This window comes from Notolepis coatsorum, assembly GCF_963971535.1.
Source record: "Notolepis coatsorum genome assembly, chromosome: 17".
In the NCBI taxonomy this organism is placed as follows: domain Eukaryota; kingdom Metazoa; phylum Chordata; class Actinopteri; order Aulopiformes; family Paralepididae; genus Notolepis; species Notolepis coatsorum.
In genome coordinates, this window is record NC_140181.1 from 105,844,796 (window position 1) to 105,861,946 (window position 17,151).

A 17,151-nucleotide genomic window follows, 5' to 3' on the forward strand; every position below is an offset into this window, starting at 1 on the left:
GGTCTCTCTCTCTCTCTCTCTCTCTGAGACTACAAGACCTGGTGTTATTGGGGAGTGTGGGAAACCTCAGTGAGACGGGTCCCCCCAGCCTCTCAATAGAGTCCCCCCCCCCCCCCCCCCAAGAAACCCCACTTCATATAGGTCTAAATTTACATACCAATACACTAGGCCCCAACTGCAGACATCTCGTAAAAAACAGCCCAATAGAACTAAACTATTTCCACCACCATATATTTTTACTGTATATTTTATATTAGAATGTAACATAGTATACATGTATATCCCGGTCCGTATTTTATTCTTAGGCGTATTGTTATTCTTTTATTTTTTATTATTATTATAATTTTTTTGAATATGTACTTATTTATTTATTTTCTTTTAGATTTCTATTGTTTTTTTGTTTGGACAGGTCCGGCAGAGAGGAAGTACGGGAGGAGAGAGAGACGGGGGAAGACATTCGACAGAGAGGTCGCCGGGTCCGGGAGTCGAACCCGGAAGGACGGCCGCGTTGCACTGCAGTGCGTTATTATTGTTATTCTTATTATTCGTGACTTTTGTTTCGTCTACCTAAATGTTTACCGTTTACTGTGAGCGATTTGTATAGTGCCCAATTTCCCTCGGGATGAATAACGTATTCTATTCTATTCTCTTCACACCCAGTAAAGTGACTAGTGGGGGGGTGTCCAGGCTGTGTGCCGTGTGTCCGCAGCATCTGGAGAGTGTCGGGGGGGGAGGAGGAAGCGGGCAGGAAGGAGGAGGGAGCTTTAGCTCGACTGTGTAGAGACGGTGCCGCCACCTGTCAGTCTAATCTCACCCCCCCCCCCCCCCCCCCCCCCGCTATACTGATAGTAGGAGAGGATCCATCGCCTGGGCAACGACGAGAGTTTTTTCCCCCCCTGGAGTGTCGGAGCGTCACGCTGTACACCGTCTGTGACGACGCCACGGGGTTCTCTACCGATACCGACCGAGAGCTGCACAACCCGTCGCCTTTACTGAGCACTGTAAATCAGTTTAACTACTCGTACTTATAAATACAGATTGAATGAATGAACCACAGTAATAATGGGTCATATATCGGTTCAGTTGGTTGTTTTCAATGAGAATGCATTAATAATAATAACCAGGGTTTCTCACTCTGGGCTGTCAGTTTAGTTTACCCAGTTGTCCTCCAGCGAGATGCCCACCCTCCACCCTCCACCCTCCACCCTCCACCCTGCACCCTCCACCCTCCACCCTCCACCCTGCACCCTGCACCTGCACCCTCCACCCTGCACCCTCCACCCTGCACCCTCCACCCTGCACTGCACCAAACCTCCAGGACAGAAGAGAGCGACGTCTCATATCTGCAGAGATGACTTTCTTTTTTGCCACTAATTGATGGGTCACTGCAGGTACAGTATATAGAGTTCCTTCAGCAGGAGTGCAGGGTGCGTATTACTGTGTGAGGAAGAGGAAGGTGCTGAGGTAGCATGCCTCTCTCTCTCTCTCTCTCTGCCTCCAACTCCCACTCTCCCTCCTCTCCCCCTCTCTCCCTCTCTGATAACACCCCCTGCTCTCATCTTCCTGTCCCCTCTCTCCCTCTCCCTCTCTCCCTCTCTATGATAACACCCCCAGCTCTCTCCTCTCTCCCCCTCTCTCCCTCTATGATAACACCCCCAGCTCTCTCCCTCTCTCCCCCTCTCTCCCTCTCCCACTCTCCCTCTCTCCCTCTCTATGATAACACCCCCAGCTCTCATCTTCCTCCCCTCCCTCCCTCTCCCTCTCTCCCTCTCTATGATAACACCCCCAGCTCTCTCCCTCTCTCCCCTCCCTCCCTCTCCCTCTCTCCCTCTCTATGATAACACCCCCAGCTCTCTCCCTCTCTCCCCTCCCTCCCTCCTCTCCCTCTCTCCCTCTCTATGATAACACCCCAGCTCTCTCCCTCTCTCCCCCTCTCTCCCTCTCCCTCTCCCTCTCTATGATAACACCCCCAGCTCTCTCCCCTCTCTCCCTCTCTCCCTCCCTCCCTCTCCCTCTCTCCCTCTCTATGATAACACCCCCAGCTCTCTCCCTCTCTCCCTCTCTCTCCCTCCCCCTCTCTCCCTCTCTCCCTCTCTATGATAACACCCCCAGCTCTCTCCCCTCTCCCCCTCTCCCACTCTCCTCTCTCCCTCTCTATGATAACACCCCCAGCTCTCTCCCTCTCTCCCCCTCTCCCACTCTCCCTCTCTCCCTCTCTATGATAACACCCCCAGCTCTCATCTTCCTCCCTCCCTCCCTCCCACTCTCCCTCTCTATGATAACACCCCCAGCTCTCTCCTCTCTCCCCCTCTCTCCCTCTCTCCCCCTCTCCCCTCTCTCCCACTCTCCCTCTCTCCCTCTCTATGATAACACCCCCAGCTCTCTCCCTCTCCCCCTCTCCCCTCTCTCCCACTCTCCCTCTCTCTGATACACCCCCAGCTCTCTCCCTCTCCCCCTCTCTCCCTCTCCCACTCTCCCTCTCTATGATAACACCCCCAGCTCTCATCTTCCTCCCTCTCTCCCTCTCTCCCCCTCTCTCCCCCTCTCCTCTCTCCCCTCTCTCCCTCTCCCTCTCCCCTCTCCCTCTCTCCCTCTCTATGATAACACCCCCAGCCCTCATCTTCCTCCCTCCCTCCCTCCCTCCCCTTCTGCACGGCTGGGAGCTGTGCTGTGGACTGCAGAGGAGTGAGAGAGGAGTGAGAGACGGCCATCTGGACCAGGGAGGATATTGCTGGAGAAATGAGCACCGAGACCCCGCACTGAAAACAACACACACACACACACACACACACACACACACACACACACACACACACACACACACACACACACACACACACACACACACACACACACACACACACACACACACACACACACACACACACACACACACACACACACACACACACACACACACACACACACACACACACAGAAAACTGAACACAAACACACACACACACACAGAGACCCCCCGCTTAAAACTGAACACAAATAATAATAATAATAATAATAATAAATTGGATTTTAACACAATGGGGACCAGCCACGTATATATACGGGTTTCGGTGCCATGCGTTGTGGACCAGAGGCACGTATATAGCCGTGGCATGTTGTTATTGTTTTATTCCATATTAATAACCGGGTCAAGGTCCCCGACCGGCTCTGCAGATCTACCCTAGTCTGTGGAATCGAGAACATGCAATACCGGCCAGATCCTCTTAGGGGTGCCATCGCTCCACTGCAGTATGCCTTGTGGGCAATGGAATTTAAAAATTTTTTCCCTTCCAATGGAGTTTCATATTACCCTGATCCTGAACCAGCAGCATGTACCGTGGATTACGTTTCGAATCGCAGATTTCACCATGGAATAAGGGGATTTATCATCAACCAATGGACATATCGATCTACCAGATGCCGATCGATAACAGGGAAATGCTCGGGGGTATCCACCGGCTTACAGTAAGATCTTTTTCACCTAAATTACAGCCGGATCAGAGCTTGCTGTGAGACGCAAGCAGCCGATGTGCGAATGTGGCTAGTAACACGGACACTGTTATTGGTAATCAATAATACTAAACAACGTCCGTCCGTCCGCCCCCCCCCCCCCCCCCCTTTCATGCATACATGCTTTGGGACAGCCCGGATCATATGCAGTTTGAGTTATTTCTTTAGCATATATAAAACGGAAATGCCGTTGAATATAACGTTAGCAGCTATTAGCTCCATAACTAGCTTTCCAGAAAATATATGAGACAAAATCTGCGATAAAGCTTATATTCACGGCGCTATAAAATGACAACCTATTGATGATTTTTTTTTTCTTTAAGCCATTTTGAAGGGACGGTTTATGAACTCAATTGACAATGAGAATGGACAGATAGCAATACTATAAAGTATAGATTTAGCTCTACAAAAAGACACTGGTGTGTTGACAAACCTTGGTCCTCAACCACTATTAGACGGGTCCCAGCGGTCGTCAAAGTGTTAAGAGAGAAGCGCCTTTCTCAGACTCAAGGACACTGTACAAGGAAAGGGTGGAAATATAATTTTTTGAACAAATGTAAAGATAAAAAAAAAATATTAATATATGTGTATAGTAACAGGAAAAAACAAATAAGATAAAAAAAAGGAAGCAAGGTGCTGTCCAATTTGATGAAGTGGTTGAAATTAACAAAAAAATAAACAGAAAACAAAACAAAAACAAACAACTAAACAAAACAACAGGATCTGTGGCTTAACACTTTGGCGACCGCTGGGACCCGTCTAATAGTGTTGAGGACCAGCTTTTGTAAACAGACCGGTGTCTTTTTGTAGAGCTATATCTATACTTTATAGTATTGCTATCTGTCCATTCTCATTGTCAATTGAGTTCATAAACCGTCCCTTCAAAATGGCTTAAAGAAAAAAAAAATTCATCAATAGGTTGTCATTTTATAGCGCCGCGAATATGAGCATTATAGCGGATTTTGTCTCGTATATTTTCTGGGAGTCTAGATAAATGGCTAATAGCTGCTAACGTTATATCAAACGGCATTTCCGTTTTACAGATGCTAAAGAATAACTCAAAACTGCATATCATCGGGAATGTCCCAAAGCATGTATGCATGAAAGGGGGGGGGGGGGGGGGGGGGGGCGGGGGACGTTGTTTATTATTATTGATTACCAATAGCAGTGTTCGTCTAACTAGCCACATACGCCGATCGGCTGGTTGCGTATCATAGCAAGCTCTGATCCGGCTGTAATTTACGCGAAAAAGATCTTACCATGAGCCGGTGGGATACCCCCCAGCATTTCCCCGTTATCGATCGGCATCTGGTAGATCGATATGTCCATTGGTTGATGATAAATCCCCTTATTCCATGGTGAAATCTGCGATTCGAAACGTAATGCACGGTACAGGATGCTGAGTCAGAATCCGGGTACTAAAAATCTCCATGAAAGGGAAAAAAAAGTTATCCATTCGCCCACAGGGCATACTGCAGTGGAGCGATGGCGCCCCTAAGAGGATCTGGTCGGTATTGCACATCCTCGAATTCACAGACTAGGGAATATATGCAGTGCCGCTCCGCGACCTTGACCCGGTTATTAAAATGGAATAAAAGCAATAACAACTTGCCACGGCTTTATACGTGACTCTGTCCACACGCATGGATTCGAAACCCGTATTAACTCGTGGTCGGGCAGCAAAGTGTTAAAAGAAAAGAGTCAGGTGGGGGCTACTTGGGAGCGGGGCCGTGTTGCGTGAAGGCAAGTGTGAACAGGTGGGTTTTTAGGTTGGTTTTGAAGAGGTTGATGGTGTCAGAGCCTCGGATGGAGGGGGAGAGGGAGTTCCACAGCCTGGGGGCAGCTACAGCGAAAGCTCGGTCTCCAGTGTGGAACGCCTGGTGCGGGGGATGGTGAGGAGGTCGGAGTTGGAGGAGCGGAGGCCTCGTGCTGGAGTGTAGGTGGGAGTAGGTTGGTCAGGTAGGAAGGGGCCAACCCGTGCAGGGATTTGTAGGTGAGGAGGAGGATCTTGTAGGGGATTCGGACAGAGACCCCCACTGAAACTAAACACACTGAGACCCCCACTGAAAACTAAACACACTGAGACCCCCACTGAAAACTAAACACACTGAGACCCCCACTGAAAACTAAACACACTGAGACCCCACTGAAAACTGAACACACTGAGACCCCCACTGAAAACTGAACACACTGAGACCCCCACTGAAAACTAAACACACTGAGACCCCCCACTGAAAACTGAACACACTGAGACCCCCCACTGAAAACTGAACACACTGAGACCCCCCACTGAAAACTAAACACACTGAGACCCCCCACTGAAACTAAACACACTGAGACCCCCCACTGAAAACTAAACACACTGGACCCCCCACTGAAAACTAAACACACTGAGACCCCCCACTGAAACTAAACACACTGAGACCCCACTGAAAACAACACTAACACACTGAGACCCCCACTGAAAACTAAACACACTGAGACCCCCCACTGAAACTAAACACACTGAGACCCCACTGAAAACAACACTAACACACACAGACCCCCATCTGAAAACTGAACACTAACACACACAGAGACCCCCACTGAAAACTGAACACTAACACACACAGACCCCCAACTGAACACTAACACACACAGACCCCCACTGAAAACTGAACCACTAACACACGACCCCCACTGAAAACTGAACACTAACACACGAGACCCCACTGAAAACTGAACACTAACACACGAGACCCCATTGAAAACTGAACACTAACACACGAGACCCCCACTGAAAACTGAACACTAACCCACCGAGACCCCCACTGAAAATTGAACACTAACACATGAGACCCCCACTGAAAACTGAACACTAACACACGAGACCCCCATCTGAAAACTGAACACTAACACACGAGACCCCCACTGAAAACTGAACACTAACACACGAGACCCCCACTGAAAACTGAACACTAACACACACAGACCCCCCACAACACAAACACACAGAGAACAAACATACGATAAGTATGCTCTCAAAAGGTCTAATGTATATATTATTGGAAGAATTTAAATCAGGGTCAGGTCCCGCACAGACACACACACAGTGTGCGCACTTAGAAGTGCGGTGTGCAGAGCGGTGAGTGTGTAATCCAGTACAGGCCGAGGTAGGGATTACAGACGGAACCTTTGGCCCCCCATCTTATAGGAATCAGGAGGCTTAGCGAGCAAGTAAGGGGTTAATACACAGTCACACACACACACACACACACACACACACACACACACACACACACACACACACACACACACACACACACACACACACACACACACACACACACACACACACACACACACACACACACACACACACACACACACACACACACACACACACACACACACAGTAAGGAGTCACTGGTCTAAAAAACAGCTTAGGAGAAACATTTCATGATACACAGATTAAAGAACCCTTCTTCTCCAGACCTCCAGCCTGCAGGACCAACACTAGCCAGCATCATCCTGCAGTGGCCCAGATTCAGACAGAAAAACAATACCCCCTCATTAAAACATATTAAAATAATACCACAGACACACAGATTCCATATGGTAAATATGGATTACCTAATGATAAGCGCCGCCGCCGCATCAGAACGCTGGATGGACGTTTTAAGGATAGATTAAAACAGGAAACAGAATCTGGCAGATGGCATCACGGAAGCCCGGTTGTTATTGTCGTCAATGAGCTCACGTTTCAGTGACACAGCTTTTTTTGGAGATGCATGGCCTAATGTACACCCCCCCCCCCCCTCGTATGTATATATTTATTGTTAGGTTCAACAGTACTGTATATTTGCATATCTTGTATGTCACAAATGTAACAGTACTGTATATCTGTATGTCATAAATGTCACGATTAGATTAGATGGTTAGATTTTTATATCTGTATGTTGTGTATGTCATTAATGTCATGATGAATTGAAAATGGGTGACCCTGATGTAAACAAGATGAAAGTCTTTCTCTGGTCTGCATCCCCTTAACAATTGTGTGTATTGAGCTGTATTGTACTGTACCCATTCTGCAATCTGTTAATAAAAAATGTCAATCAATCAATCAATCAATGGTAATCCGGAGGTTCCCGGTTCAATTCCCACTCCTCCCGTTGTGCAGGTTGGCACCTTGCATGGTCGCCTCCGCCGTCGGCAACCGTGCAAGGTGCAATTAGGGGTTAAAGTGTCTTGCTCAAGGGCACATGGACACGCTGTCCCAGGGAGCAATATGTGTGTGTTTTTTTATCCGATGATTTAATGAGTTGAGGCCCTGTATAGGCCCATCTGGGTCTCTTGCCTCTACTCAGCACCTTTATATACACTTTCTGTCACGGTCAATGTTTCGATTTTTTACTGTTTTGCTGAAATGGTGTGAAATGAATGAATAACCTTCTGACTATCAGACGACCGCTCTACCTCCTGAGCCACTGTGGCCTATGGGTGGGTGGGGGGAGCTCTGTATGTCTAAACCAGGAGGGGTGCATGTGAAAAAACGAGGGCTGGGACTTTATCGCATTAATTGCGATTAATTAACTACAGAATATATATATTTTTTTAAATTGCATTGATCTGTTGGTCTGTGTAGGTGCTAATACAGGATTTTGCTGCTTAAACGTACGTATAATGTATATTCATTGATTCACTCGTTGCTTTTCACATCAAATATTGATATGCGATTAAAATGTGATTAATTTCTATTAATTAACTATAAAGTCTCAAATTAATTCGATACATTTTTTTTATCAAGTCCCACCACTAGAAAAAAACACAGCTTTGAGCCTCGTGTGAAACAGAAAGTATAATCGTCCCCTTCTTACCGCTTATATAAATAAAGTTATTATTATTATTCTTACCGCGTGGCGAACATGGCTGTGAAAAAACACAGCTTATATAAATAAAGTTATTATTATTATCCTTAAGTTGCAGTTCAAAGTGCTTCACAACAGTAAAAAATACAGGCATAAGCAAGCATAAAAAACGATAGCAAGGTGAAGGAATCTATGTTTTTCAATGTGTATATAATGTATATATCGGTGGGTGACAGCATCTACTCAGACGGATCTATACATCTTAAAAGTAGCCGGCAGCCAGTGTGTGTCTCCACGGTAGCAAGCAGGGTGTGTGAATGCCAAGGTCGTCAGCAGGTTTGTAACCAAAACATTGATAAGCACTGAGAGCAGGCAGGTTTGGTCAGAGAGAACTAGGGGGATAGTTTGACATCAATAGAACCATGCTAAAGGTGAAGAGCAGTTGCCATGGCAGCGCGTCACGTAGTAACGAGAAAAGGGGGCAGGCCCCCGTTGCTAGGGATAAGACGTTATGATGCGAGTTTCTTCCGGGATAAGTTAGATTAAGACACGAAGCAGACGCGAGCAGGCGCGTTGACAGAGACTTTGAAGGGGGGGGGGGGGGGGGAATGGAGTGCCACGACATCACTGGCTTCGGCTGACAGGGAAGGCCTTTGGACAGCTAGGCTGCACGACCACCGAGCGGGGTGACAGGAGAGAGATCGTTAGAATAATGAATTTTGTTCCTTCTAAGGCTTTTCAAGGACAATACAGAACTGTTTTCCATCTGGTACAGAGGCTTTGTTTATGGAATAAACAATGTTTTTCCAAGAAAGGTACCACGTCTGCCAGTGTCGAATTCTTATGATTACGGATTGCATTAAGGGAAGTGTAGGTAGGGTAAGAATAGTGCAGGTGTGGAATAATATAATGATTCCCCAACTCCCTCATGTAAAGACATTCCCCTCCCCTTTCTCCCCCATCCTATGTCCCCCCCCACCCATTTGACCTATCAAATGGGACCACACCCCCCCCCCTTTTAACTATATAAGGCTCCTCCCGACAGCAATCCTGGTCGCTACCTGGGTCATTCAGCTGATCACCTGGAGCGCGAGCCTCAGCCATTCTCTCTATGTACTATGTATGTTTCTATCTGTCCAGTTAATAAACCTTGTTATTAACTGAACCTCGGTTGACTGAGAACCTTCTTCTTCAGGATATCCACAATATCCCACAGTAAGAATAGTGCAGCTAAAGTACAATTAGTGTCAGGATATCCCTGATGTTTCATTTAAATGCCTGAGCAAAGAGATTTTAAGCTGTCTTTTGAAGATGTCTAGCGAGTTGGCTTCCCTGATGTTTTGGGGTAGTTTGTTCCATAGTTTTGGGGCATAGTTGATAAAGGCTGCATTACCGATCCTCTTTTGACTGCTTCTGGGAGCCTCTAGTAGTCCAGCAGCTGATGATCGCAGTGTTCTTGCTGGTGTGTAATTTATTAAGAGTGTCGGCGATGTAGCTAGGTCTCTGTCCATTTAGAGCTTTGTATGTAAGGAGAAGGACCTTGAAGTCAATTCTAAATGTTACAGGAAGCCACAACATGGCTGTGAACAAAGCTTATATAAATAAAGTTGTTATTATTATTATTCTCCTCACCGCGTGGCGAACATGGCCCTCAGCGAGGAGAAGGTGGCGGCGTCCTCCTTCAGCGCCTTCAGCTCGTTCCTCAGCTTCATCATGGTCTCCGTCACCGTGGCCTTCTCGTTCTCGTACTTGCTCTTCAGGTTGGCCAGAGCCACCTCGGCCGTCTGCGGGCGGACAAGCGGGAGAAGGGTCAGAGATCAGAGAGGCAAGCGATACCGGAGTCTCATGGCAGGCACAGGGAGACGACTCAAAAGGAGCTTCTATCCCCCCGGGCCATCAGGAGTTCAAAACTTTTAATCCCCATCTGATCCGATCATCAGATTTGGATTCATTCATTTTCAACTCATTAGGAATTGAAAATGGGGGACCCTGATTGTAAACAAGACGAAAGTCTTTCTCTGGTCTGCATCCCCTTAACAATTGTGTGTATTGAGCTGTACTGTACTGTACACCCATTCTGCAATCTGTTCATTAAAATGTTCAATCAATCAATCAATCGATAGGGATTACATGTTTTGAACTCCCGGGCCCAGGCCATCCGGATGCTCAATGTGGACTCTGTGCAACACTAACTCATCCATTCCACATTCCTTGCACACACTCACTTTAAACACTCACCTTAAACATTCACTTTAGACACTTATTAACACTACACCATATTCTATCCATGTATTACTAAGATTTGCACTACATCTCTACCTCATTTCTTGCATTTTGTACTTTAGTTTTGTATATTGTATATTTTGTATAGTGTCTTTATTCTTTTAACTTTTTATACCGTATGAAGCACAATCTCAGGGGGCTCATACACACAACCAAGCATTTCACTGTAATGTACTTTATATGTGACAAATAAAACAAAAAGGACGGAGGAGGGGGGGGGGGGGGGGGGGGGATAAACGGGTCACATGACATCTTCCCCTCCAGCAGATGTACGTTATTAAACCTGCCACAGTGACCCGTGGTAAACCTTTCCAGATCCTTCAGAGAAAAAAAAAAAACAGCCAACCCCAGGTGGTTCTGTTAGTTATTGGTTTAAAATTAAAACACACAGGTGTGTGTGTGTGTGTGTGTGTGTGTGTTTATGAGAGTCTTTCATGTGCCCCAGATCCCGTTCTGCTGGTCTGGCGTTGAGGAGCCCCCCACACCCACACACACACGTCTCTAAGAGCCGACAGCAGCAACTGGACACACATGAGGTTTGTCCTGGTTCTTTGGTGTCTCGGAGGGGCTCTCCTCCCGGTGCCCACCCAGGCTACGCCCACACATACTGGGGCACAGCTGACAACACCGGCCGTGCCGTCTGCACCACATGCCAGTGTTGTTTTGCTGTGGATCTTGGCTGCTGTGGTACATGTGCTGCCCAACAGCTGACCGGACCTGAAATAGCAGCCACCCCTCCCTCCTGTCTTTCTGTCTCTCAAGGGGGAAGGTGACAAACGTGGGGATTTGACTCTGGGATTATATTTGAATCTAGATGACACATGATGCAAACCCTGTCGGGCCCGAGCACGTGTTGAGCAAAGAGACACATGTTTGGTTCACAACACAGAGAAACAGTCAGAGAGAGAGACAGACAGACAGACAGACAGACAGACAGACAGACACAGACAGACAGACAAGAGAGACAGACAGACAGACAGACAGGCAGACAAGAGAGACAGACAGACAGACAGACAGACAGACAGACAGACAGACAGACAGACAGACAGACAGACAGACAAGAGAGACAGACAGACACAGACAGACAGACAAGAGAGACAGACAGACAGACAGACAGACAGACAGACAGACAGACAGACAGACAGACAGACAGACAGACAGACACAGACAGACAGACAAGACAGACACACAGACAGAGAGAGAGAGAGACAGACACACAGACAGACAGAGACAGACACACAGACACACAGACAGACAGACAGAGAGAGAGACAGACAGACACACAGGCAGACAGACACACAGACAGACACACAGACAGACACACAGACAGACAGAGACAGACACACAGGCAGACAGACACACAGACAGAGAGAGACAGACACACAGACAGACACACACACAGACAGACACACACACAGACAGACAGACACACAGACACACACACAGACAGACAGACAGACAGACAGACACACAGACAGACAGACAGACACACACACAGACACACAGACACACAGACAGGCAGGCAGACACACAGACAGACAGACAGACACACAGACAGACACACAGACAGACAGACAGACACACACACAGACACACAGACACACAGACAGGCAGGCAGACACACAGACAGACAGACAGACAGACAGACAGACACACAGACAGACACACAGACACACAGACACACACACAGACAGACAGACAGACAGACAGACACACAGACAGACACACAGACAGGCAGACACACAGACCTGCTTGTTGGCCTTCAGCACGGTCCTCAGGGTGGCGATCTGCTCCCGCTTGGTGCTGAGCAGGGACTTGAGCTTGAGGATCTCCTCCATGCACGCCTCCTTGTCCTTGTCGGCCACCGTGCCCAGCTCCAGGGACGCCACCCTCTGCCGGGAGAGCTCCGTGGTGCGGTCCACCGCCAGCTGCAGGTGCTTGATCTGGTCCCGGATGATGGCCACCAGGTTGTAGATGTTCATGGGCTCGCGGCGGGAGTCGGGGGGCGGCGAGGGCAGGGCGGAGTCCGCCTGGTCGGCCTTGCTGGGCTCGGGGAACAGGCCCTTGGTGAGCAGGATGGGGGAGCGCCGGCCGCGGCCCTCCGGACTGCTGCGCCCGGCCCCCCGGCCCTGCTTGTAGAAGTCCAGCATGACCCGGTTGGGCGTCTGGTTGTTGCACATGCACACGTGGTTGTAGAGGGTGGCCAGCTCCTCGCTGAAGGTCACCAGCTCGTCCTGCGCCACGCTCAGGCTGCCCTGGGACTCGCCCGCCACGTCGCTCACCTGGCACAGACACAAGGACCACTTTACTCTCTGTTCTTATCACCTGGCACAGACACAAGGACCACTTTACTCTCTGTTCTGATCACCTGGCACAGACACAAGGACCACTTTACTCTCTGTTCTGATCACCTGGCACAGACACGAGGACCACTTTACTCTCTGTTCTTATCACCTGGCACAGACACAAGGACCACTTTACTCTCTGTTCTGATCACCTGGCACAGACACAAGGACCACTTTACTCTCTGTTCTGATCACCTGGCACAGACACGAGGACCACTTTACTCTCTGTTCTTATCACCTGGCACAGACACAAGGACCACTTTACTCTCTGTTCTGATCACCTGGCACAGACACAAGGACCACTTTACTCTCTGTTCTTATCACCTGGCACAGACACAAGGACCACTTTACTCTCTATTCTTATCACCTGGCACAGACACAAGGACCACTTTACTCTCTGTTCTGATCACCTGGCACAGACACAAGAACACTTTACTCTCTGTTCTGATCACCTGGCACAGACACAAGAACACTTTACTCTCTATTCTGATCACCTGGCACAGACACAAGAACACTTTACTCTCTGTTCTTATCACCTGGCACAGACACAAGAACACTTTACTCTCTGTTCTGATCACCTGGCACAGACACAAGGACCACTTTACTCTCTGTTCTTATCACCTGGCACAGACACAAGAACACTTTACTCTCTGTTCTTATCACCTGGCACAGACACAAGGACCACTTTACTCTCTGTTCTTATCACCTGGCACAGACACAAGGACCACTTTACTCTCTATTCTGATCACCTGGCACAGACACAAGAACACTTTACTCTCTATTCTGATCACCTGGCACAGACACAAGGACCACTTTACTCTCTGTTCTTATCACCTGGCACAGACACAAGGACCACTTTACTTTACTCTCTATTCTTATAACAGAGTTTCTTTACAAAGTTCTAACATACAACAGAGCAGTGCATCACTCTTAACACTGAGTTTCTTTACAAAGTTCTAACATACAACAGAGCAGTGCATCACTCTTAACACAATGGGGACCAGCCACGTATATATATACGGGTTTCGGTGCCATGCGTTGTGGACCAGAGGCACGTATATAGCCGTGGCATTTGTTATTGCTGTTATTCCATTTTAATAACCGGCTCAAGATCCCCGATCTGCAGATCTGCAGATCTACCCTCGTCTGTGGAATCGAGAACATGCAATACCGGCCAGATCCTCTTAGGGGCGCCATCGCTCCACTGCAGTATGCCTTGTGGGCGAATGTAAAACTTTTTTTTTTCTTCCAATGGAGTATCATTGTAGCCGGATCCTGAACCAGCACAATGTACTGTGGATCACGTTTCGAATCGCAGATTTCACCATGGAATAATGGGATTTATCATCAGCCAATGGACATATCGATCTACCAGATGCCGATCGATAACGGGGAAATGCTGGGGGGTATCCCACGGGCTCACGGTAAGACCTTTTTCACCTAAATTACAGCCGGATCGGAGCTTGCTGTGAAACGCAAGCAGCAGATCAGTGAATGTGGCTAGTTACACGGACACTGTTATTGGTAATCAATAATACTAAACGACGTGTGTGTCCCCCCCCCCCCCCCTTTCATGCATACATGCTCTGGGACAGCCCGGATCATATGCAGTTTGAGTTATTTCTTTAGCATATATAAAACGGAAATGCTGTTGAATATAACGTTAGCAGTTATTAGCTCCATAACTAGCTTTCCAGAAAATATATGAGACAAAATCTGCGATAAAGCTTATATTCATTTCACGGCGCTATAAAATGACAACCTATTGATGCATTTTCTTTTTCTTTAAGCCATTTTGAAGGGATGGTTTATGAACTCAATTGACAATGAGAATGGACAGATAGCAATACTATAAAGTATAGATTTAGCTGTACAAAAAGACACCGGTCTGTTGACAAACCCTGGTCCTCAAGCACTATATTAGACGCATCCCGGCGGTCACCAAAGTGTTAACACCGAGTTTCTTTACAAAGTTCTAACATACAACAGAGCATCGCTCTTAACACTTTGAGTTTCTTTACAGAGTTCTAACATACAACAGAGCATCGCTCTTAACACTTTGAGTTTCTTTACAGAGTTCTAACATGCAACAGAGCATCGCTCTTAACACTTTGAGTGTCTTTACAGAGTTCTAACATGCAACAGAGCATCGCTCTTAACACTTTGAGTGTCTTTACAGAGTTCTAACATGCAACAGAGCATCGCTCTTTATGACGTGTCATGGAGACCAGAATCCCCTCCTCACCTTCCGCAGCTCCTTCTCCAGGCGGGTCTTCTCCTGCCGCTCCACGCGGCTGCACTTCTCCAGAGAGACCAGCTTGTCCCCAAGCACCGTGACGTCCCCCTCCAGGCGGACGCGCTCCTGGTCGTAGCGTGAGCGGCACGCCTGGTACTCTGCCCTCAGCGTCTTCAGCTCCTCCTTCAGCTCCCCGGCCTCCGACACGGCCACCTGGCGGGACGAGAGCGTCAGAGTAGGTAACGACGAGCGCGTCGAGACCACACGCAGGGTTCCCACACGCAGGGTTCCCACACGCAGGGTTCCCACAGACATTGCAAAATGAAGTTCAAGGACTTTTTTTTTTTTTTTTTTTTTTACTTTGGCCATTCCGCTGGCTCTTTTTTGCGTTTATCGCATTTACTCTGGTCAAGAATGACCGACAGAAACAGGCTGAATGGGTGTACAGATGGGGGGGAAGACACTCTGGGAAAGGCACGGCTGCAGTCCGGGATTCGAACTCGCTAAACCCCAGATCCGTGACGAGCACGGTTGTCCCCGGCGCCGAAATAGCGCTCGAGGTACGCGGTGAGCTACTGGAGCTCCCCCGAAGTTCAAGGACTTTTAAGTACTTTTCCAAGCACTATTTTTCATTTTCAATGATGTCACTCGAAGGATACAATTCACTTTTAAATGCTGTTTTTTAAGCATCTTCTTGGCCTGCTGGCCAGCTAGAGCCAGCTGGAGCATCACACGCCAAGACATGAGCAGCTGGAGCACACGAGACAGCCATGTGTCAGATTTTTTTTTTAAAACAGAACAAAAATAAACTATTTCTTGATTCAGAACAATTTGATCATGGATGAACAAAACATTCAATGCAAATGGTTGATTTGAATTTCAAGGACTTTTTAAGCACCTTGTAAAAAGAAATTGGCTGTTTTCAAGGAATTCCAGGCCTCAAAATTTTTTTTATAAAAAAAAAATCAAGCAATTTAAGCACTTCAAGGACCTTGTGCGAACCCTGCACACGTGACTCGTGACTCACCGGCGTCGCTTCTACAATACAATACTGGTAAATCTACTGGTAATGAATATTGGTAAATGGTAAACCTGTGTATATACTGTATACTTTACTTACTCATAGTATATATTTACGGTAGATTATAGTGTTTATTGTAACTATATTTATTGTAATGCAGAATATAACTGATAGGGCATACAGACCCTCATCTGCACTGTGATCACACTGCCTACTTGCTCATCATATGTGTATATCCAGAGTTAATAATATTGTTTACACTGCCTATTTTTACTTTTCTACTGTACTATAATTTTATTGCCTGTATTCATGTCTTTCTACCATTACCCTGCCCATACCTGTACCCCCCCCCAAGGGGATCAATAAAGGAATATCTCATCTCATCTCATCTTAAATGGACTGCATTCATATGCATTTTATCCAAAGTGCTTTACAACTTATGCCTCACATTTGACCCGTTCACTCACACGTTCACACACCGACGGCGGAGGGGACCAGGCGAGGCGCCGACCCGCTCACACATGTGGGAGGATCCAGAATTGAACCGGGCGGGGCAACCTTCTGATTACCAGACGCCTGCTCTACCTCCTCGGTGGGTTTGGCATCCTGCCCCTCCTCCCATCTACAACTCGTTCCACAATAACATTAAACCGTTTCTGAATGACTGTATTTGTGTCGTACGTGAGACTCTCATAGCTAGTACTGTCTATTTCATATGCCACGCCCCCAAATCATGTAAATTCAACAACGACAACACCTACTGGTTTTTAACCCTACACCATATTTGATCTATTTATTACTAAAAGATTTGCACTACATCTAGGGGGCGGCTACGTGGCGTAGTGGGCAAGGCGCTCGCCACGAATGACGGAGACGCTGGGCTCGTCAGTTCGAGCCCAGCGCTCCACA

General features: G+C 47.6%; 2 protein-coding genes across 2 annotated transcripts in view; one reads left to right on the forward strand and one right to left on the reverse strand.

The window, feature by feature from the left end:
• fgd (faciogenital dysplasia) overlaps positions 1 to 2,700 on the forward strand; it is a gene marked incomplete at both ends in the record, with an annotated part of 48,283 nt that extends 45,583 nt beyond the window's left edge. The window contains one exon of the mRNA XM_084333615.1: positions 2,614 to 2,700. Within this exon, the coding sequence (XP_084189741.1) occupies positions 2,614 to 2,700 (87 nt within the window). The remainder of the gene's footprint in view (positions 1 to 2,613) is intronic.
• Positions 2,701 to 9,983: 7,283 nt separating this feature from the next.
• The window catches only part of LOC311243927 (BICD cargo adaptor 2), a 104,449-nt gene continuing 97,281 nt past the window's right edge, over positions 9,984 to 17,151 (reverse strand). Inside the window, exons 7-9 of the mRNA XM_084333328.1 lie at positions 15,231 to 15,434; positions 12,389 to 12,922; positions 9,984 to 10,141 (exon numbers count right to left, since the gene is read on the reverse strand). Coding sequence (XP_084189454.1) covers positions 9,986 to 10,141; positions 12,389 to 12,922; positions 15,231 to 15,434 — 894 coding nt within the window. The 3' untranslated portion in view covers positions 9,984 to 9,985. The remainder of the gene's footprint in view (positions 10,142 to 12,388; positions 12,923 to 15,230; positions 15,435 to 17,151) is intronic.